Source organism: Salmo salar, chromosome ssa15, assembly GCF_905237065.1.
Source record: "Salmo salar chromosome ssa15, Ssal_v3.1, whole genome shotgun sequence".
Lineage (NCBI taxonomy): Eukaryota > Metazoa > Chordata > Actinopteri > Salmoniformes > Salmonidae > Salmo > Salmo salar.
The window spans coordinates 67,138,730-67,160,398 of record NC_059456.1 but is presented as its reverse complement, the minus strand read 5'-3'; the positions used below and the strand labels follow the sequence as shown (position 1 = coordinate 67,160,398).

Sequence of the window (21,669 nt, the reverse complement as noted above, 5' to 3'; positions counted from 1 at the left end):
CATTTGGGTGAGGTTTTTTTCTCGCCTGAGTAGCATCGTTTCACTGCCAAAAATAAAATTAAACCATCTAGTGTTCAGAGAAATAGCAACACAATGTCAAATACAGGTAGCCTAGTCAAATAATAAACATCCAATCACATTAACCGTTACTCTCTCGTGGGAATTACACTAACGGTCTGTATGTAGCCAAACGTAGCTGCTGCTCATTCCATTTTCTCAAAAATTGATAAATGGTTAAAAAAAGTAAGGCCCGCGTCCATAGAGACACATACCAGCTCTACTGGTAGTACTGCTACTACCAGCAGTACTACACCTGCACCTGTCAATGACACAAGTTGTTCTGCTTCCACGAGCACATCCAATGCTAGCATCAGTAATTCTACATTTGTTGTTAGCCCAGCTAGCATGGACACTGACAGTTGTGAATCTGATGCAGCCGAAGAGCTACTGCCCCCGGGAAAGCACCGAACAACAGACAGGGACGTTGGACCATCGAAGAGACGCAAATATGATGAGAACTACATTGATTTGGGGTTCACTTACATTGGGAGTAGTACCGTTTCTCAGCCACAGTGTGTTATATGTGCAAAAGTACTATCTCACAACTCGATGAAACCTTCACTCTTGCGCAGACATTTAGAAACAAAACATGTCAATTTGAAAAATAAGCCACGGGAGTTTTTTGAGCGAGAATTAAGAGGACTTTCGAGTAGTAAGACATGTATAAAAGCAACAGATACCATTAATATGAAGGGGCTAGAAGTGTCTTAGATGGTGAGCTACCGAGTGGCTAGGACAGGCAAGCCCCATACTATTGTGGCGGACTTAATTATTCCTGCTTCCGCGGATATGGCTGGGACAATGCTGGGGGAAAAGGCCAAAAAAACTATACAGACAATGACTTCATCAAACAACACTATTTCACGACGCATCAGTGACATGGCAGGAGATGTTTTGAAACAATTACTGCTTTGCATACAAGCCAGTGAATTCTATGCGTTACAGCTGGATGAGTCAACAGATGTGGCGGGCGTGGCACAGATCCTGGTATATGTCCGTTACGTTTATGAGGGGTCAATTAAGGAAGACATCCTCTTCTGCAAACCACTGGAAACCAGGACAACAGGAGAGGATATTTTTAAAGTACTGGACAGCTTCGTGACATCAAATGGACTTTGGTGGTCAAGATGTGTTGGTATCTGTACTGATGGCGCAAAGGCCATGACAGGGAGACATAGTAGAGTGGTAACGCATGTGCAAGCAGTTGCTCCCGATGCCACTTGGGTACACTGCAGCATCCACCGAGAGGCTCTTGCTGCCAAGGGAATGCCTGACAGCTTGAAAGACGTTTTGGACACGTTTTGTTAAAGCAAGGCCCCTGAACTCTCGTGTATTTTCTGCACTATGCAATGATATGGGCAGCAACCATGTAAGGCTTTTACAACATACAAGAAGTGCGCTGGTTATCAAGGGGCAAAGTATTGACATGTTTTTTTGAATTGAGATACAAGCTTAAAGTTTTCTTTACTGACCATAATTTTCACTTGTCTGACCGCTTGCATGATGACGAGTTTCTCACACGACTGGCCTATCTGTGTGATGTTTTTTCTCGCCTGAATGATCTGATTCTAGGATTACAGGGACTCTCCGCAACTATATTCAATGTGCGGGACAAAATTGAGGCTATGATTAAGAAGCTATTTTCTGTCTGCATTAACAAGGACAACACACAGGTCTTTCCATCATTGTATGATTTTTTGTGTGCAAATGAACTCAAGCTCACAGACAATGTCAAATGTGATATAGCGAAGCACCTGAGTGAGCCGGGTGCGCAATTTTCCTGAAACAGAGGACACAAACAACTGGATTCGTTATCCCTTTCATGCCCTGCCTCCAGTCCACTTACCGATAACTGAACAAGAGAGCCTCATTGAAATTGCAACATGTGGTTCTGTGAAAATTGAATTGAATCAGAAGCCACTGCCAGATTTCTGGATTAGGCTGCGCTCAGAGTATCCTGCCTTGGCAAATCGTGCTGTTAAGACACTGATGCCCTTTGCAACCACGTACCTATGTGAGAGTGGATATGTGAGAGTGGATTCTCGGCCCTCACTAGCCTGAAAATTAAATACAGGCACAGACTGTGTGTGAAAAATGTTTTAAGACTGAGACTCTCTCCAATACAACCCAACATTCCAGAGTTATGTGCATCCTTTCAAGCACACCCTTCTCATTAACCTGAGTTATTCACAATTTTCGATAAACAAATAAAGTTTTAAATGTAAGATGGCTAAATAAAGAGCAAAATTATTGATTATTATTATATTATTATTTGTGCCCTGGTCCTATAAGAGCTCTTTGCCACTTCCCACGAGCCAGTTTGTGACAACTCACACTCATTCGTATGTTTAATAAATGTATCGTCTAGTGTGTGTGTGGCAGGCTTACAATGATGGCAAAAAAAAAACATTTGAGAGTGCGCTGACCCTGGTGCTAGAGGGGGTATGCAGCTGGAGGTTGAATGTTTGAAGGGGTACGGGACTATAAAACGTTTGGGAACCACTGGTCTAGGGTGACATGTAGGGTGGTGATATGATCCTTGACTAGTCTCTCAAAGCACTTCATGATGACTGAAGTGAGTTCTATGGGACGATAGTCATTTAGATAGTCATTCAGTTACCTTGGCTTTCTTGGGAACAGGAACAATGGTGGCCATCTTGAAGCATGTGGGGACAGCAGACTGGGATAGGGATTGATTGAATATGTTCGTAAACACACCAGCCAGCTGGTCTGCGCATGCTCTGAGGACGCGGCTAGGTATGCCGTCTGGGCCGGCAGCCTTGCGAGGGTTAACACGTTTAAATGTTTTACTCACATCGGCCACGGAGAAGGAGAGCCCACAGTCTTTGGTAGCGGGCCGCGTTGGTGGCACTGTATTGTCCTCAAAGCGCGCAAAGAAGTTGTTTAATTTGTCTGGAAGCAAGACGTCGATGTCCGCAACGGTGCTGGTTTTCTTTTTGCAATCCGTGATTGTCTGTAGATCCTGCACATACGTCTCGTGTTTGAGCCGTTGAATTGCGACTCCACTTTGTCTCTGTACTGACACTTTGCTTGTTTGATTGCCTTACAGAGGGAATAACTACACTGTTTGTATTCAACAATATTCCCAGTTTCCTTGCCATGACTAAATGCAGTGGTACGTGCTTTCAGTTTTGCACGAATGCTGCCATCAAGCTATGGTTTCTGGTTAGAGAAGGTTTTAATAGTCACAGTGGGTACAACATCTCCTATACACTTCCTTATAAACTCGCTCACCGAGTCAGTGTATGCGTCAATGTTGTTCTCTGAGGCTACCCGGAACATATCCCAGTCCACATGATCGAAGCAATCTTGAAGCGTGGGATCCGATTGGTCAGACCAGCGTTGGATAGACCTAAGCACGGGCGCTTCCTGTTTTAGTTTCTGCCTATAGGAAGGGAGCAACAAGATGGAGTCATGGTCAGATTTGCCAAAAGGAGGGCGGGGCATCGCGGAAGTTAGAGTAGCAATGGTCGAGCTTGTTACTCAAATTAGCTTTGTTAAAATCCCCAACTACAATAAATGCAGCCACAGGATATATGGTTTCCAGTTTGCATAAAGTCGTTTGCATAAAGAAGTTCCTTGATGGCCGTCTTGGTATCCGCTTGCGGGGGGATATACACAGCTGTCACAATAACCGAGGAGAGTTCTCTTGGGAGATAATATGGTCTGCATTTGATTGTGAGGAATTCTAGGTCAGATGAACAAAAGGACTTGAGTTCCTGTATGTTGTTACAATTACACCATGAGTCGTTAGTCATGAAACATACACCCCCCCCCCGTTCTTCTTCTTACCGGAGAGATGTTTATTTCTGTCGGCGCGATGCACTGAAAATCCTGTTGGCTGTATTGACTCCGACAGCATGTCCCAAGCTAGCCATGTTTCCGTGAAACAGAGTATGTTACAATCCCGGATATCTCTTTGAAAAGAAACTCTTGCCCTGATTTCATCGACTTTGTTAACTAGGGACTGGACGTTAGCGAGTAATATACTCGGAAGCGGTGGGTGGTATGCTCGTATCCAAAGCCTCACTAGAAGGCCGCTCCGGCACCCTCTCCTCCGGCGGCGTTGTTTTGGGTTGCCCTCTGGAATCAGTTCAAATGCCCTGGGAGGTGCAGACAAAGGATCCGCTTTGGGAAAGTCGTATTCCTGGTCGTAATGCTGGTTGTGCTGGTAAGTTGACATCTCTCTGATATCCAATAGTTCTTCCCGGCTGTATGTAATAACACTTAAGGTTTTCTGGGCTAACAATGTAAGAAGTAATACATAAAAATAAAAAAAATACTGCAAAGTTTCTTAAGGACTAGAAGCGAATCTGCCGTCTCTGTCGGCCCCATCGAGCTTGAGCAGGTGTTGTTCAGAAAGAGCAGGTGTTGTTCAGAAAGAGCAGGTGTTGTTCAGAAAGAGCAAAAAGAGCAGGTGTTGTTCAGAAAGAGCAGTTGTTGTTAATGGGTTGTACACTCAATGTATGTCTAAATGGCAGTAAATTGAATTGAAGCAGCTGGCATTTATGGAGGCAGCAGATTGAACCCTCAAGCCGAGGTAAGAACACAAATTGGCAATAGGAGTTCTAGCTGGTGAAAAGGACAGTATGGTGTTTTCTCTGGGTCTGTTCCAGTCCACATAAAGGAAGCCTCTCCACCATCATAGTAGACCTGATGGGAAGAGACGTGTCCTGCAAAGACCTCAACCCCCTGGTCAGAAACCCATCCCTCTAACAGTCACGATAATGTGTATGAGTTAACGTGTATGAGTTAACATGGGGACGTGTTAGCCTTTTCTGTATACACCATGGGGACAAGCTATCTACCTCCAGTGTGGAGTTACATACTATTGTATTCACTTTTTCCCATTTTAGAAAGCTCACATTCACTGGATGCCCTCCTGGAAAGCATACCGGAATTTTGAGGTGAGGGATAAATCCTCATGCTGTATTTCCTATTTTCTAAACATTCAAAACATTTCTGAATGATACTACAGTAAGAGCTAAGTGTTCAAACATATTGGTTCTTTCTGTCGTTTTAGTTTTTTTTTGCCACAGGAACATAACCACTTGCACTAAGGGCACGTTCACTCAAGACCAGCTTCAGGACAACTTCTCTTACGTCATCCTCAAGCAGCTTGTGCGGTGAGGTTGTTACAGAGCACTGATGGAACTAGATTCTAGACTGTCACGCTTGATAGAAATGTTAAATAAACATTTGATCTGTTCTATACAACGACAAAAAATGCTTGTGATGCCAAAGTGTTTTTTTTTATCTTTTTCATTCGCGGAACATAAGGCTTCCACAAAGAAAGGTATTACAGAGTTATAAGAAGGTTATTTCCGTAAATATATTTTTTTGTCATGTCATGTGCAGTTATAACCACTAGTATTTCATTCATTATCCTCCTCTTCCACCACTTTTCCCTCCTCCACTAAGAAGTATGTATGAACCTCTGCACCTGTTCAGGCCTAGCTCTGCCTCCAGTGACCTGTATATCTCCTACTACAGCATCACAGACTACTTCTGCCCCCTGCTGGTCTACCACGATACCCCCGGATACCCTCCATGGAGCTGTGAGTAACCCTGGCAACCCTTTTCTCTGAAACCCTTTTCTCTATACATCGTTCAGTGTAAGAAAACCTGTCATCTCTGTGTGAAGTGGAGTTCAGACAGACCCTTGATATAACTACATGGCGCACACACACACAAAGACCATTAGAACAAGCATGGCACTCCGTCACAGAGCAACAGTGACAGAGCCAACCCATCACACAGCCTTTTCTAGAGCAGGTAAACATGGCTGCTTGGTTTTGATCCTGAGCCAACATCAAACCCACCCTGTTCCATTGCAGCTGGAATGGTAATGAGCTTGTGGAGCAGGCGAGTGGCGACTTTGTGATGTTTGAAGTGAACGGCATGCATAACTACCAGTACCATCACGCGGGCCAGGAGGCCAAGTGTGTCTTCCAGCCCAAGAACTGGACCTCTCTGCTGAGCCAACAGCAAAATAAACCAAACCCCAGCACAGCCTGGACCAGGAATATATGTACAGGAATATAATATAGCAACTCAATTGAATTCATACTTTATCACCAATCAATAATGGCCGATAGGAATTTGTTGACACAGCACTGTAGACTAGAGGCCCCCATGCACTGTAGACTAGAGGCCCCCATGCACTGTAAGCAGAGTCATATAGCCTGCATCCTGAGGGAGGATCTTTCCTCATTTCCCACATTTGAATTGGATATTCGTCCAACGTTTTCAACTTATAAAATGCAGATACATCGTCCTTGTCCTCATTAATATCTAATACATTCATCCCTCTGCTTGCTTTGTACCTGGCCTTTTTTTTTATTTTTATGAGTGCACTTAGTTACCAGGCTGTACTCTGTAATACATCAACTGAAGGTTGAATACGGTACTTGAATATTTTCATATCAAGTGGAGTACAACCTATAAGAAATGTTCATAGATAGTATGCTATTTATATGCCATATTCTATAGTAAACATTAAAACTGGATTGTCATTGATCTTGTAATATTTATGATGATATTTACTGTCTCTGTGTTTCTGCAGCTACTATACGCTGACCACTACATTCAGTGTGCACAGGGCATTCCTTCCTCCTCCCTCTGGTGTGGCACTGGGCATCTTCCTGGCCATCTTTGTGGTCCCGCTGCTCATCGGCTTTCTCCTCAGCCAGCGCGCTCACCAAAAAAAAATAGGATGGACACACACAATGTGCAACACATTCAGTTGTTTTTTTTGTCAAACACACGCACTCACAATACATCCCCAAAACAGGAAAAACACACGCATGTCCTCCGAGCTGCGTGAAATAAATGCGATGAGCCGTTCAGCATGTACTCTGTCAGTAACTGATCCGTCTTGCCTTTTTGTCTTGTTTTTGATTGATTTAGAAACTGTTTTCAGTTTTAGGAACACATTTAGTTGATCTGACATCTGTTGATATTGGAAATGATACATTTGCATAAAGCCTTTTAAACGCTACCTTTGTATGTTTTGCTTGATGAAAATAAAATGTTTTGAGAAATGAAGTTTATAGTAATTATTTCCTCATAACGGTAGTTTTCGTTTCACACTTCAGTCAGATGGAAGATCTGTCAACGCAGGACACGGTAAACATAGGGATAGTTATTTATTGTAACGTTTTTATGTACACATACATCATTGCGCATCAGTCACCTTTAACACGGTGCTGGCATAAGTCAACAGTCGAATGTTACCCGTCGTGTTGACACAATTATATGGCTTGTTGCACAAGGTTAAGAACACCATGGCACGCACTTTTACAGTTGTAAGAAGATGGCGTAGGTTTATGTTGCTGTTAAAGGGATAGCTCCCCCACATTACAAAATAACACGTTGGTTTCCTTACCCTGTAAGCAGTCTATGGTATAACAGCAATCTGTGCTTTGGTTTTATTTCCCCTGGAAATGTTTCTAAATGCTAAGGTTTTAGCATTTGTGGAACAGACCTAAGGGTTGAACAGCAGTGTGCAGTGTTTACATTTTTCACGAGTTTCCCTTTAACTCCAAGCAGTGGCAAAAACAATACCTGTATGTGAGGATGTTCTTCAGCTTTTGTACATTTAGAAACAGTGCCAGGGAAATAAAACCAAAGCATCGATTGCTGTCATACCTTTTCCATAGATTGCTTATATCGGTACCATGACTTTGTGGCATTTGTGGCACAAATCCCATTCAAGTCATGGTACTGATACGCACATTTTCCACGCATGTTCAAATCATCTAGAATTGCCGTCAAACCTTTTCTATAGACTACTGACAGGGAAAGGAAATTTGTAATTTGAGTGAGCTATCCCTTTAAGCATGCCTGGATGCAACAATAGAGTCAAGCCTCTAATCTAATCTACACAAAGTCAGTGATAACAGAAACAGCATGTTTTCAAATCAATAATGTATTGTTGGACAATCATCACATTTCATTTAAAATAACAAATGTTTGGAAGGTCCACCGTGTTTGTATTAAAAACAGCACTTTAAGAGCAGAAATATGGTTTCGACTAGAGTTTCACAGATATCATTAGTGCCTGCTGCGTCTGCCTGTTCTAATGAGGTCTAGATGAACAGACGTGGCATGCACTGCGCATAGCCTACACAAAAATGCATTCTGTTCAATGTGCTCCATTTCTATAGCTGTGGCCAATGAAGTTGATCGAGGTTGCCACTAACTGATCAAGGGCCAAATATCTTTTTCACCTCCTGACTTAGAGGTTAAGGTTAGGATTTGGGGTTGAGGAATTGAATCCTAGATATGTGGTTAGGGGTAACTTCTACTTCTACCTCGAGCTCAGGCAGTGGTTGTGCTGTGAGGGACCTTCTTCCCTGTCTTAGAGGAAGCTGTCTTCTTCACCACAGACGTAGGAGAAGCCATTGAAGGCGTTGCTGCTGCTGGTGCTGGCGTTCAGCTCAGGGGTGCGGCCCACCGAGTTAGGCACCATCTCTCTGGTGAACTCTGGGTCTATGTGCTGCGTGTCCGCTGGCCCTTTCTGGAGGAGAGAGGGGACATGTTAGGGAATTGAGCAAAGTGATAGAAAAAAAAGAGACAGACAGTGTGAAGGTTAAAACGAGGGAAAAAAGGTAGTGAGAGAAAGTTTTAGAGATATAGCCGTTAAGGTTAGAGAATATGGTAAGCAACAGGCAATTTTTTTTGGCCCTCAAAAGTGGGAGGATTAGTTTTTGGTCAAAAAAGACAGTAAAAACTCCAGCAAATCATCCCCCAAAAATAATTAATTTGGAAATCTGTTCCCATGTATTCCCACCAACAACAAAAAAAGAGATGTGATCGTGTCTCAATGTAATCAAGGTATGAAATGAGTGTTCTTTTCAAATACAATCTCTTTTTGGGCTTAGTTGTGGTCAATTTGCAGTGTACAAATGATTATGTTCTGCCCCGACCATCCACTCTAACATAAATTGGCCCGCGGCTGATTCTAATTGCCTACCAATGTTATGGACTGTGCCAACAACTCACCACATTGGGGTAGTACGGAGGAGTGATCCGCTTGTGGTACAGGTCATCCCAGTTAATCGGGGAGAAGAACACATGGTTCTTGATTTCTAACTGCAAAGTAAAACAAGAATCATATACAAGATATAAGCGATGTATAACTGAGTGAACATTAGCGAAACACAGTAACCGGCAAAGGCATGGGGTTGCTTCCGAAATGGCACAGAAGTAGTGCACTATATTGGGTATAGGGTGCCATTTCAGATGCAACCCATGATCCATGGTGAGGGTCTAGTCAGCCACTCACAAAGTCGTCGATGGCTCCCAGCCTGCAGTGCTGGTCCTTCTGCAGGAGGCTCTGGAGCAGACTACAGACAGCGTCTGACTTCCCTGGGGGCAGAGGCAGAGGCTTGTGCAGGATACCATCATACAGCTCAGACATGTCCCGGCTGTAAAAAGGAGGCTAGAAACGGAGTAGAACGGAGGAGAGACATTGTAGCCACCAGCTACTCCAGAAACATTTCCTGAAGTTGGTAACATAATTGTCTTGGACATTTGCAGCACAAGGAAATAATATTTGGATTGGCCTTAGATTGCTAAGTACAGTAGCTATATAAGATTGAAAAACGATTTTATTTTAGTACTACTTTTCTTTAAAAATACTAAACATACACATACAAACGACTATACATCACACCTGCCCTGGCCCTCAAGCTCACACCTCCATCTCTAGCACCCGCATCCCTCTCCAGCACATGGCCTCAAACTGCGCCATTTTGATTCTCTCCGTCGCCCACGCACGTTAAAAATTAAGATACTAAAGCATTTTACCTTTCCATTGTGTTGATTTCCAGTTTTTAAGTATACGTTTTTTTCAAGATGATTGACGAGAAAAGTATCGTCCGACCCAGCGGGTACCTCGCTGCACCCTCATATGCCACGTCTTGTAATATGTAGACAGACGGATTAAAAGTAAATTTACATCGTTAATAATTCTGACAGACAATTTTCTAACTCTCCCCATAACTTTTGGACTTTATCAAATTCCCAGAAGGCTTTGTTAGTTTTACACTTAAGACATGACTACCGTTGTTCCATTGTGCTGTAGAATGTGAATTTTGCATAATAAATGTATAATAAATGATATACATTAGTTTATACTGGATTAAGCGCATTTTTCCGTTTAACAGTAATTTCATTAGTTATGTTCCAACATTTCCTCCATCTTGTGCCAATATCAGTTATCAGTTAAGTCTTGGTTCCAATAGTTTATAATTTTTCTAAGATATTGTGAGTTGTATATGCTCTCTGCAAGGTTTTGTATAGCTTTCCTACCATATGAATACCGTTTTCTGACTCAAATAGGATTCCCTCAAGATTGCTTTGATTCCTAATAAAAATGTTGTGATATAAAACTTTTAAGTTGCATGTATTTGAAAATATCGACATTGGTCAATCCAAAATTTATTTTTTAATCGTGTCATGGAAATAAATGTATTTCCTATTACCAAGTCATTTATGATTTATATGCCTTTAGTTTTCCATGTGCACCAATTTATCAGTGAATTCTTAAAAAGCTATCCAACGATTGTGTTTTTTAGGGTGTGTTTTTAGGGAGTGATATTTGATCTTGTAGAATACATTTCATTTTATTCCATGTTGTTATTAGTGTTCTTAACTTTAAAGTTGTTAACGTTCTTAGCTTCCGTGGATGAGCATGCGCATCTCCATTGTTCCTCTTCACCCATTGTTCCTCTTTAGTACATTTAACTATGCGCCGCAAGTAAAAGCATTGGGTGGCTGAGATTCAAAAACGTACAAGACTATAGATCATCTCATAGAGCACAGCTCCTAGACACCACCAGTCCACAGTGCGGTCATAGGGCTCCTTACGCAGAATCTCAGGGGCCAAATACTACACACACACAGAGAGAGAGACAGAGAGAGAGACAGAGAGACAGAGAGAGAGAGAGAGAGACAGATGGATATATACAGCTATAAGTGACCATTAGACATATGTTATCATTAACATATCATTGAGCACAGACACAATCTCAGGGTTATCCCTCACCTCAGGGGTTCCACAGAAAGTGGACGTGGTGGTATCCGGCTCCACTCCCTCTTTACACAGCCCAAAGTCCGTAAGCACCACGTGGCCCTGGAACACACAGCGTTTTAAGCACCTTCCCAATCAACCTTACAGGAACTTACGGGCCTGCGTATGATAGTGTTTTGCAAAATCTTGAACCCATGTTCTCTAAGATGAGAAGGAAGTGAGTTGAGACATTGAAAACAATCCAATAACATTACATCCACTTATGAGTCAACACTTACCTGAGAGTCTAAGAGAATATTCTCTGGCTTCAGATCTCTACAAAAGAACAAACAAACAAACAAACAAACAAACAAAGATATTTGATTTCACTGACCCTCAAAAGTGTACGTAATAATGTGTTGCTTCTACGTGAATGTGTCTTTGCAAAACTGTCTGACCTGTAAACGATGTTGAGGGAGTGAAGGTAGCCGATGGCACTGGCTACCTCAGCAGCGTAGAACCGAGCCCTCGGCTCCAAGAAGCACCGCTCCCTCTGCAGGTGGAAGAAGATCTTCAAGACAGAGAGAGAGAGAAAATGAGAGGGAGAAAAAAAGAGGTTAGCGATAGAGGTAGAAAGAAAACAGTTATGTCTTGTTGTTTTAACTGTCATTCTCCTGGGCTCTGACAAAGCGTGTCATATTACTACCACTACATTATTAACTCATCATAATACTGTGACAGAGACTTTGGACTGAGCTGATGATTCAATGGGAGTAAAGTGTGACTAAGCCCAGGGCTATGACACACTGCTCTGCTGTTTCTGTGCTGTCCATAGCTTGCCAGCTTTAATATACAGTACCAGTCAAAAGTTGACACACCTACTCATTCAAGGGTTGTTCTTTACTTTTACTATTTTCTACATTGTAGAATAAAAGAGAATACATCAAAACTATGAAATAACACATATGGAACCATGTATTAAGCAAATAAGTGTTAAACAAATCAAAATACATTTTATATTTGAGATTCTTCAAAGTAGCCACCCTTTGCCTTGATTACAGCTTTGCACACTCTTGGCATTCTCTCAACCAGCTTCATGAGGTAGTCACCTGGAATGCATTTCAATTAACATGTGTGCCTTGTTAACAGTTAATTTGTGGAATTTATTTCCTTCTTAACACGTTTGAGCCAATCAGTTGTGTTGTGACAAGGTAGGGGTGGTATACTGAAGATAGCCCTATTTGGTGAAAGACCAAGTCCATCTCATGGCAAGAAAATCTCAAATAAGCAAAGATAAATGACAGTCCATTATTACTTTAAGACATGAAGGTCAGTGAATCTGGAAAATGTCAAGAACTTTGAAAGTTTCTTCAAGTGCAGTTGCAAAAACCATCAAGCGCTTTGATGACACTGGCTCTCATCAGGACCGCCACAGTTACCTCTGCTGCAGAGGATACGTTCATTAGAGTTAACTGCACCACAGATTGCAAACCAAATAAATGCTTCACTGTGTTTAAGTAACAGACACATCTAACCATCAACTCTTCAGAGGAGACTGCGTGAATCAGGCCTTCATGGTCGAATTGCAGCAAAGAAACCACTACTGAAGGACACCAATAAGAAGAAGAGACTTGATTGGGCCTAGAAACACGAGCAATGGACATTAGACCGGTGGCAATCTGTCCTTTGGTCTGATGAGTCCAAATTTGCGATTTTTGGTTCCAACCGCCGTGTCTTTGTGAGACGCAGAGTAGGTGAATGGAGGATCTCCGCACATGTGGTTCCCACCGTGAAGCATGGAAGAGGAGGTGCGATGGTGTGGGGGTGCTTTGCTGGTGACACTGTCTGTGATTTATTTAGAATTCAAGGCACACTTAACCAACCTGGCTACCACAGCATTCTGAAGCGATACGTCATCCCATTTGGATTACGCTTAGTGGGACTACCAATGGTTTTTCAACAGGACAATGACCCAACACACATTTCCAGGCTGTGTAAGGGCTATTTGACCAAGAAGGAGAATGATGGAATGCTGCATCAGATGACCTGGCCTCCACAATCACCCGACCTCAACCCAATTGAGATGGTTTGGGATGAGTTGGACCGCAGAGTGTGGGAAAAGCAGCCAACAAGTGCTCAGCATATGTGGGAACTCCTTCAAGTATGTTGGAAAAGCATTCCAGGTGAAGCTGGTTGAGAGAATGCCAAGCATGTGCAAAGCTGTCATCAAGGCAAAGGGTGGCTACTTTGAAGAATCTAAAATATATTTTGATTTGTTTAACACTTCTTTGGTTACTACACGATTCCATATGTGCTATTTCATAGTTTTGATGTCTTCACTATTATTCTACAATGTAGAACATAGTAAAAATAATGAAGAACCCTTGAATGAGTAGGTGTGTCAAAACTGTTGACTGGTACTGTAAATAAAGGATGACTTATTAGGAACATTGCTACAGTCCATTCCTTTTGTCATTTGCATATCATATGCAACCTTTCAGGAAACCCAGGGCCATTAGCTAGCTACCTCTCCCCCGTTGACATAGTCCAGGACAAAGTAGAGCTTCTCTGGGGTCTGGAAGGAGTAGTGGAGGCCCACCAGGAAAGGGTGCTTCAGGCTCTTCAGCAGCACGTTCCTCTCTGCCATGATGTTCTTTTGCTAGAGGACACAAAGCAGCATTGAACCAGCGGACACGAGGCAGAGGGCAGGACACAGCCGAATACAGGCCCCTGTCAGCACCACTGCTTCAGCCCCAAGCGCGAGACAAGAGACAATACACAGAAAGAGTGGGGAGAGAGCGAGACACCTCTTTCCTAAAAGGTCCACAGTGTTATTTATGCCGCTTTGAGTCACAAGTGCAGCCGTCTACACACGTCTGACTAGGTCTGTCAGACAGCTATAACGTGTGTCTGTAAGTAGCTAATAAAGTCCAAGACTTGCTTATAACTATCAAGTGATACAAAACCAAGGGGGGAAAACTGTTCTGATTATGGGAATGTTTATGGGAATGTACAGTTTGTAAGAAACACACAATAGAGACTGGGGGGGGCTGTATAATCAGTCTGTCAGAGTACAAAGGACAGAACACACTTCAGATTAGATGTTATCTTTCTTAGAAACACACAACAGACTTAGGCTAAACCAGTTCTGCAACACAGTGAAATTCATACACACGTTGAATATATACTGACATAAAGGGTTTTATTGGTGTAATTTAATGGACCTTTACCACAGAAAATAAATAACCTATATGTGAGTTGGTTGGGAGAATGAATAACTACATTAAAAGTTTATAGACCAACCTCCTTTTTCTTCAGGATGACTTTCTTCTGTAAAACTTTGACCGCATAGAATTTGTTGTCAGCTTTGAGCTTGGCGAGCAGGACCTGGATGCGGGGTGGTTGCCAATAAATCTCTGGTTGTTTACTCAAAACTTCACCTACTAATATGACACTCTTATCATAAACATATCTTAAATCAATCTAGAAGGTCAATGAAGTACACACAAATAACATATTTGATTAACAGTCACACAAAACATAGAAAGAAAGTAGTCATAGACGCAATGAAAAAGGACTGCAAATTAACTGGACAAATTAAAAACGGCTACTCATCCGGAGTACAATTTGTCAACAACCTTATCCTCATTCATTGGTTTGTTTTGGCCTTTTCATCAAGGTAACCTTAACAGTCCTGCATAGACAGAGTTAATCATTTGTGAAGGCATGCAGCCGTTTATCAGACAGACAGCAGTGTAGTCTGTCTTACCTTCCCATAGGTCCCTTTTCCAATAACAGCCAAGAAGTCAAAGTCAGTGGGCTTGGCACTGAAACAAGACAGGAATAATGATACAGATATCTGTGTCATACGGATTGACATTACACGTATCACGACAGGTTATGGCAGAGACAACCGTCTCGCAACATGACTCTGGTATGATGCATGAAATAGCATGTTCGGTCAAGGGCTCCATTCAATAGGTGAAGCTGAAGCGTAAAGGTCATTTCAGATTGAGCCGACACATGCGGTGTTTATCGCGAATACAGTCTCCGCTAAAGCGGGAACAATGTCTTTAAATTTCAATCACGCTGTAAAACTGAATTTCCACCATGCGGATTGAAAAGAGCCCCAAGTCTCAATAGCAAAGTACAGCAGTGTATGTTCGTGGTTGCAGCTGATGTATGGCATCATATCGAGGTGAAAATAGTTTTGTTCATGAATGCATCAGGATCACAATTCTGTTCGTAAAGGGTTACCAGATGTCAGTTCTACGGGGAATTACGAATCACTGAAACCCATGACTCTTAATAGTGTACATACTGTGGGTTTGCCGAGGGTCCCAGGTTGACCTCACTGAGGGTGGAGGACGGTGATCTAAGCTAGAAGACAAGTAGAAAAAAAATGATGACTGATAGAGCACAGCAGTGTAAACAACCAGTAGCAAAAATAGGATTAAATCCTTGATTGACTATATAGCACAGCACACTACAGACTGAAACACTCACTGGATTACAATTTGCCATGGTCTTGGTCCATTCCTTGCACACCGGGGAGCCTACATCAGTGCTTCACAGACCTGTCATTACAAAGAGGACACAATAGGAACATCATGATATGATAGCACCCCACAGAAGTGTGTGACTCTGCTGCTGGTCCCCCTATGCCAGCTTGACCCTGACAAACTGGTAGTTCTGGTTTGAAACCCAGCGCTGGCAGGCACAACAAAGGATATTTGTTGTTTTGGAGAGTTCATATCAGTGGACACTTTTACATGGCAAATGTTACTTTCCCATGTCCACAAATGTGTGCGGGACTGCTTAGGTCATTATTCAAACCAATTTCAATCTCCCCCACACACGGTCACTGGCCAAGAATGTCTGAATGTTTTGAAATGTTCCTTCTATGGTCTTATGAAATGTTTAACCTTTAGGCCTACTGAATAAACAGCCATATGTCCTCAAGAGTAGATTGTGATGTGCTACAGTAGATGTGTGGAAAGTTAGAAACCCATTTGAAGGTTGATATCTATTTCGACAGTCATGTGTATTACCCTCTAATTAGGGCTTTGGGATTATTATAGGCCTTATATTCTCAAATTATACTATTGTGTAAATACAAGCACAAATTACAAATAGGGTGTTTTCAAACTATGAATACGTTCAGCAGACCTATTCTATCAGCATAGAAAATACACACATAGTCAATTTGGGAAGTATTCAGACCCCTTGTATCACAACTTCCGTCGAAGTCGGTCCCTCTCCTTGTTCGGGCGGAGTTCGGCGGTCGACGTCACTGGTCTTTTAGCCATCACAGATCCACTTTTCATTTTCCATTTGTTTTCTACACACCTGGTTTCTATTCCCCAATTACATGTTCATTATTTAACCCTCTGTTTCCCACATGTTAGTGTGCGTGTTTATTGATTTGTTCATGGCGGTACTTGTCGGCTGGTTATATTTGCCGGGTTATGTATTTACGCCCGTTATTTTCGAGGGACCGGTATTTGAGTATTGTCTGTATACTAGTGCTGTTGTGGAATTAAATACCTTGTACACTCATTTCTGCTCTCCTGCGCCTGATTCACTGCACCAGTTAACCACCGCCTGACACCTTGACTTTTTCCACATTTTGTTACGTTACAGCCTTATTCTAAGATGGATTACATCGTTTTTTCCCCCCTCATCAATCTACACACAATACCCAATAATGACAAAGCAAAAACATGTTCTTAGAAATTAGCATCCTCTCAAGCTCTGTCAGGTTGGATGGGGAGCGTCACTGCACAGCTATTTTTAGGTCTCTCCAGAGATGTTCGATCGGGTTCAAGTCTGGGCTCTGGCTGGGCCACTCAAGGACATTTAAAGACTTGTCCCGAAGCCACTCCTGCGTTGTCTTGGCTGTGTGCTTAGGGTCGTTGTCCTGTTGGAAGGCGAACCTTCGCCCCAGTCTGAGGTCTTGAGTGTTCTGGAGCAGGTTTTCATCAAGGATCTGTATTTTGCTCCATTTATCTTTCCCTTGATCCTGACTAATCTCCCAGTCCCTGCCACTGAAAAACATTCCCACAGCATGCTGCTGCCACCACCATGCTTCACCGTAGGGATGGTGCCAAGTTTTCTACAGATGTGACGCTTGGCATTCAGGCCAAAGTGTTTAATCTTGGTTTCATCAGACCAGAGAATCTTGTTTCTCAGGGTCTGAGAGTCCTTTAGGTGCCTTTTGGAAAACTCCAAGCGGGCTGTCGTGTGCCTTTCACTGAGAAGTGGCTTCCGTCTGGCCACTACCATAAAGGCCTGATTTGTGGAGTCCTGCAGAGATGGTTGTTCTTCTGGAATGTTCTCCCATCTCCACAGAGAAACTTTGGAGCTCTGTCAGAGTGACCATTGGGTTATTGGTCACCTATCTGACCAAGGCCCTTCTCCCACAATTGCTCCGTATTGCAGGGCGGCCAGCTCTAGGAAGAGTCTTGGTGGTTCCAAACTTCTTCCATTTAAGAATGATGGAGGCCATTGTGTTCTTGGGGACCTTCAAAGCTGCAGAAATGTTTTGGTACTCTTCCCCAGATCTGTGCCTCGACACAATCCTGTCTCATAGCTCTATGGACAATTCCTTCGACATCTTGGCTTGGTTTTTGCTCTGACATGCACTGTCTACTGTGGGACCTTATATAGACAGGTGTGTGCCTTTCCAAATCATGTCCAATCAATTGAGTTTACCACAGGTGGACTTCAATCAAGTTGTAGAAACATCAAGGATGATCAATGGAAACAGGATGCACCTGAGTTGAATTTTGAGTCTCACAGCAAAGGGTCTGAATACTTATAGAAATCATGTATTTCTGATATTTATTTATTTTTTGGGCAAAAAAAATCTAAAAACCGGTTTTTGCTTTGTCACTATGGGGTATTGTGTGTAGATTGATGAGGAAATTGTTTTATTTAATCCATTTTAGAATAAGGCTGTAAAGCAACAAAATGTGGAAAAAGTCAAGGGGTTTGAAAACTTTCCGAATGCACTGTATCAAAGGTCTTAAATAAACTACTAGCCTATTACGGTTAACCATTGTATTCCTCGAGTGATTACAAGGCTATTTCGAGTATTTGGAGAACATTTTCCAACTTGATAAAACCATATTTCAAACATTCACCCATGGCTGGCCCGCTCATTAGGCAGGATTAGGCGGCCACCTATGGCGGAAGGTTGACGAGGGCGGCATTTTCTGAGATAAACTCACCAAGACGCACCTCCAAAAACCTCACTTAATTCTGCGCCAAAACAATGACAATTTCTCTCAACCAGTGGCATATAGCTTTTTTAGGTGTGCGCTGATGACGCCCCTTTGATAAGCACTGGCCACATTGTCAAAGGCGCTAAATATTTTTGCTTGTCCATTCCCAGCGCGCCTCTCCAGGGTGCTGTTGGAGAGATGCATCTCTGCAGCGCTGTCAAAAAAATTATCGAACATCAATAATGTAGCAGATATAGGATATGGTAGAAATAATATGTGGTATTTTCTGTAGCCTACAGGCTGGAGATAAAATGTATGACAATGTAATGACCTTTTTACATCATGCAGGCTTATCTGATCAAATGGCCTAACCTAAATGGCACTCAATCAAATAAAAAATGAGCTGTCATGTTAACAAACAACATATCCTAAAAACAGGACAGGTCAAAGTAAAATGGACAATATGGAATGGACAATCACAACTGCTGTCCAGGAGTTTCACCCCATTGTCATGATCAGTGGTTTCAAGTTTGTATCCATCAATTATTGACAAGCTGATCATAGCGAAAAAGAAAATACTTCTGCATTTCCCGCTGTGTAAACACATTGCAAATAGGCTCACGATAACGCCTGATAAAGTTTGGTAGATGATATTCAGAGCGTAAATAGCCAAGTTGATTTGTCACAAGAATCAAGACTAATAAAGCCAATGCAATGGCCTGTTTTACAAACGGTGCGCCTACCACATGGATGGGCATTCATACAATTCCATTGTGGGCTGACATGGTAGGCTACACCCCAGTAAGCACGATCCGTCGTCTTTTTGTGTTTTACAAACAGTAGGCTTACCACATAGATGGGCATTCATAAAATGTAATGTCAGACAACACTGTAGGCTACTCCTCAGTAAGCACGGACCGACATCAAAGCCTTTTGGGTGCCTTTTTTTGGTGCAGTTCCGAACCGGCCTTGATTTCCACATCCACGGACATTGGATTTGGATCGGGTTCAGACCAAATCTGAACCAATCATAGCCTTCTATGTTTGGTTCAGATTTTGTGCGGTCCAGACCGGCCTTGATTTCAACATCCATGGATTTTTGGTTCGGTCCGGACCAAATCTGAACCAATCATAGGCTTCTATGTTTGGTTCATATTTTATCCGGTCTAGACCAGCCTTGATTTGGCCCAAACATAGACGTCTATAAATGACTTATTTTCAACTTTCATTCAGAACCAAAAATGATCCTGATTTCAACATTCGGAAAATACATATTTTCAACATCTGTCAAATACATATTTTCAACATTCGGAAAATAAGTATTTTAAACTTTCATTCAGAACCAAAAATTAACCTGATTTCAACGTCCGGAAAATACTTATTTTTCAATGTCCTGGAAAATAGGTACATCTGGAACATATGGAAAATATATGGAAAACATGGAAAATATGGAACATATGAAACATTTTAAACATATGGAAAACACATTTTCACCTTTCATTCAGAATTTAAATTGAACCTAACTTCAATGTCTGGAAAATACTATTTTAGATGTATTTTCAAAGTCATTGGGACTGGGACTATTCTAATTTTGCGGGGGCGACATATTTTGGTCTCCCCTATGGCGGCAGAATGGCAAGGACCAGACCTGCAGTCACCACCAACCAGAAATACATAAAAGGCTACATTTTACAGTACATTGTGTACATTCTCAACCTACCTGCAGTAAATGTTAAAACGGAGTTCAAGCCTACCTGTCACAGGTGCGTACGGTCGGTGGAGTGCGGTCTAATCGACTGACTGACCGAAGTCCCTTGGCTCGAGTCAAGTGTCGCAGCTCAGAGCACAGCGCTGTTGTCGCAGCTCGGAGCACAGCGCTATTGTTGTCCTGTACTTTAGGGCTACAGATAGCAGGGCTAGTTGGGGTCACATAATGAACTAGCCTTATGGATATCCACTATCGTCGGGGCTTGATTACTCAGCTAACCATCCAAAAATCTCACAATAAATAAATAAGGTGGTGTTTTTGGTGTAATAATAACGTTATACTATGCTATTATATTGGAATGTGTTATGTAGAATACTAATGAATCCTTATCTGATCTTTTAAGGCATTAATTCAGCTTTGATCTAACTTTACTAAACAAGCACCTAGCACCATTGTGAGAAGAAGCGGAGCTCCTGGGAGCAACGCTTAGGTGAGCTCCAGCAGCGCTACACCCGCTGCACCGAATGAGCTAATTTAAGCGCATACTGCTCTACCTCGCGCAAAATTTGGAGATGCAGAAACGAGACCACGTGTAAGGCTGTTTTATGACAATCTGGGAATATTTGGCCAAGGGAACATTTCAGTTTGGTTTTAGTAAAACAGCTAGGAAGGGGATACTTTTAAAACTGGATTGAGTGAAGTGGCAGAAAATATGTTGAATAAGCAACTAATGAGCATGGAGAGCCTCTCAGGTTTGACAAAATGTATTTATATCTTTCAGTCTAACCCGGGTAATTACTTTAGTTTTGTAGATCTTCGAGAGAAACACGCTTTTTTAAAGTAGTTAGGCAACAGTCCTCTCAAAGTTCAGCTGAAATTTTACCCTGAAAGGGAGGGGGGGGGGCTGAAATGCCAGGGCTGAATTTTATCGCCCGGGATTAGTTTAAAACAGCCGGCGACATTGTGAAATTTTATCAAATGCACGTGAAATTGCGCAGTAAGATAAAAAGGTAAATATTTTAACCGTAGAGAAGCCGTTTTATTTTCTGCAAATCTGCAAGCATGCCTGTCACGAACCTTTTTTCCTCTCTGACACTGCTGCGTGACAGCGAACGTGCAAAGCCTAGTTATAGGCTCTGCTTGGTCAATCCGCCGTCTGTAGTGGCCGTACAGCATTTACAGCCTCCAGAGCTTTCATACTTCTTGCGCTAAAAGGAGAAGACCAGAGCTATAGCGAAGGAACTTGTTAAGGAAGTGAGTTTGTATTTATACAGGACATCGGCTACCGCCCCCACCTACCGTCAACCAATCATGTCAATTCGGAGCAGAGTATTTGAGCAGAGTTGAGCGGTCGCATATCCCGCTCATCGCTCATAGACCGGCACTTGCTCACTGCTCCAGCCCTCACGTCCTTTCCAACGGCTCCACTAAAAACCGCTCAGCACTCACAGAATAATTTATTTTTCCAAATTCTGTCCATTCATTCATTCATTCATTCATTCATTCATGTTGTTTCAATCCCAATTGTAACAACATCCATCTATTTTTGTGACTACTTGGACCTACCATTTGGTTTTGAGGTATTGAAATCAAACCATATGATTTGAGTGAAAAATATTTTAATAAACATGAAAAAG

The 21,669-nt window shown here is 42.3% G+C and overlaps 1 protein-coding gene across 3 annotated transcripts; it reads right to left on the bottom strand.

Moving 5' to 3' along the window:
• Positions 1–7,214: 7,214 nt before the first annotated feature.
• Positions 7,215–21,303, bottom strand: LOC106571978 (serine/threonine-protein kinase Sgk2). 3 transcript variants are annotated; one of them, XM_014145603.2, is made up of 13 exons: positions 21,110–21,303; positions 15,605–15,675; positions 15,420–15,478; positions 14,868–14,925; positions 14,402–14,485; positions 13,626–13,757; positions 11,557–11,669; positions 11,398–11,434; positions 11,135–11,221; positions 10,883–10,978; positions 9,371–9,526; positions 9,088–9,177; positions 7,215–8,602 (listed from the first exon to the last, which is right to left on the bottom strand). In XM_014145603.2, the coding sequence occupies exons 2-13, from the start codon at positions 15,620–15,622 to the stop codon at positions 8,444–8,446; spliced, it is 1,089 nt and encodes a 362-aa protein (XP_014001078.2). In that variant the 5' UTR covers positions 15,623–15,675; positions 21,110–21,303; the 3' UTR covers positions 7,215–8,443. The 3 variants fall into 3 exon arrangements, with proteins under 3 accessions (XP_014001078.2, XP_014001080.2, XP_045551919.1); XM_014145605.2 differs by lacking the exon at positions 21,110–21,303 and adding an exon at positions 20,079–20,373; XM_045695963.1 differs by lacking the exon at positions 13,626–13,757.
• Positions 21,304–21,669: the final 366 nt, after the last annotated feature.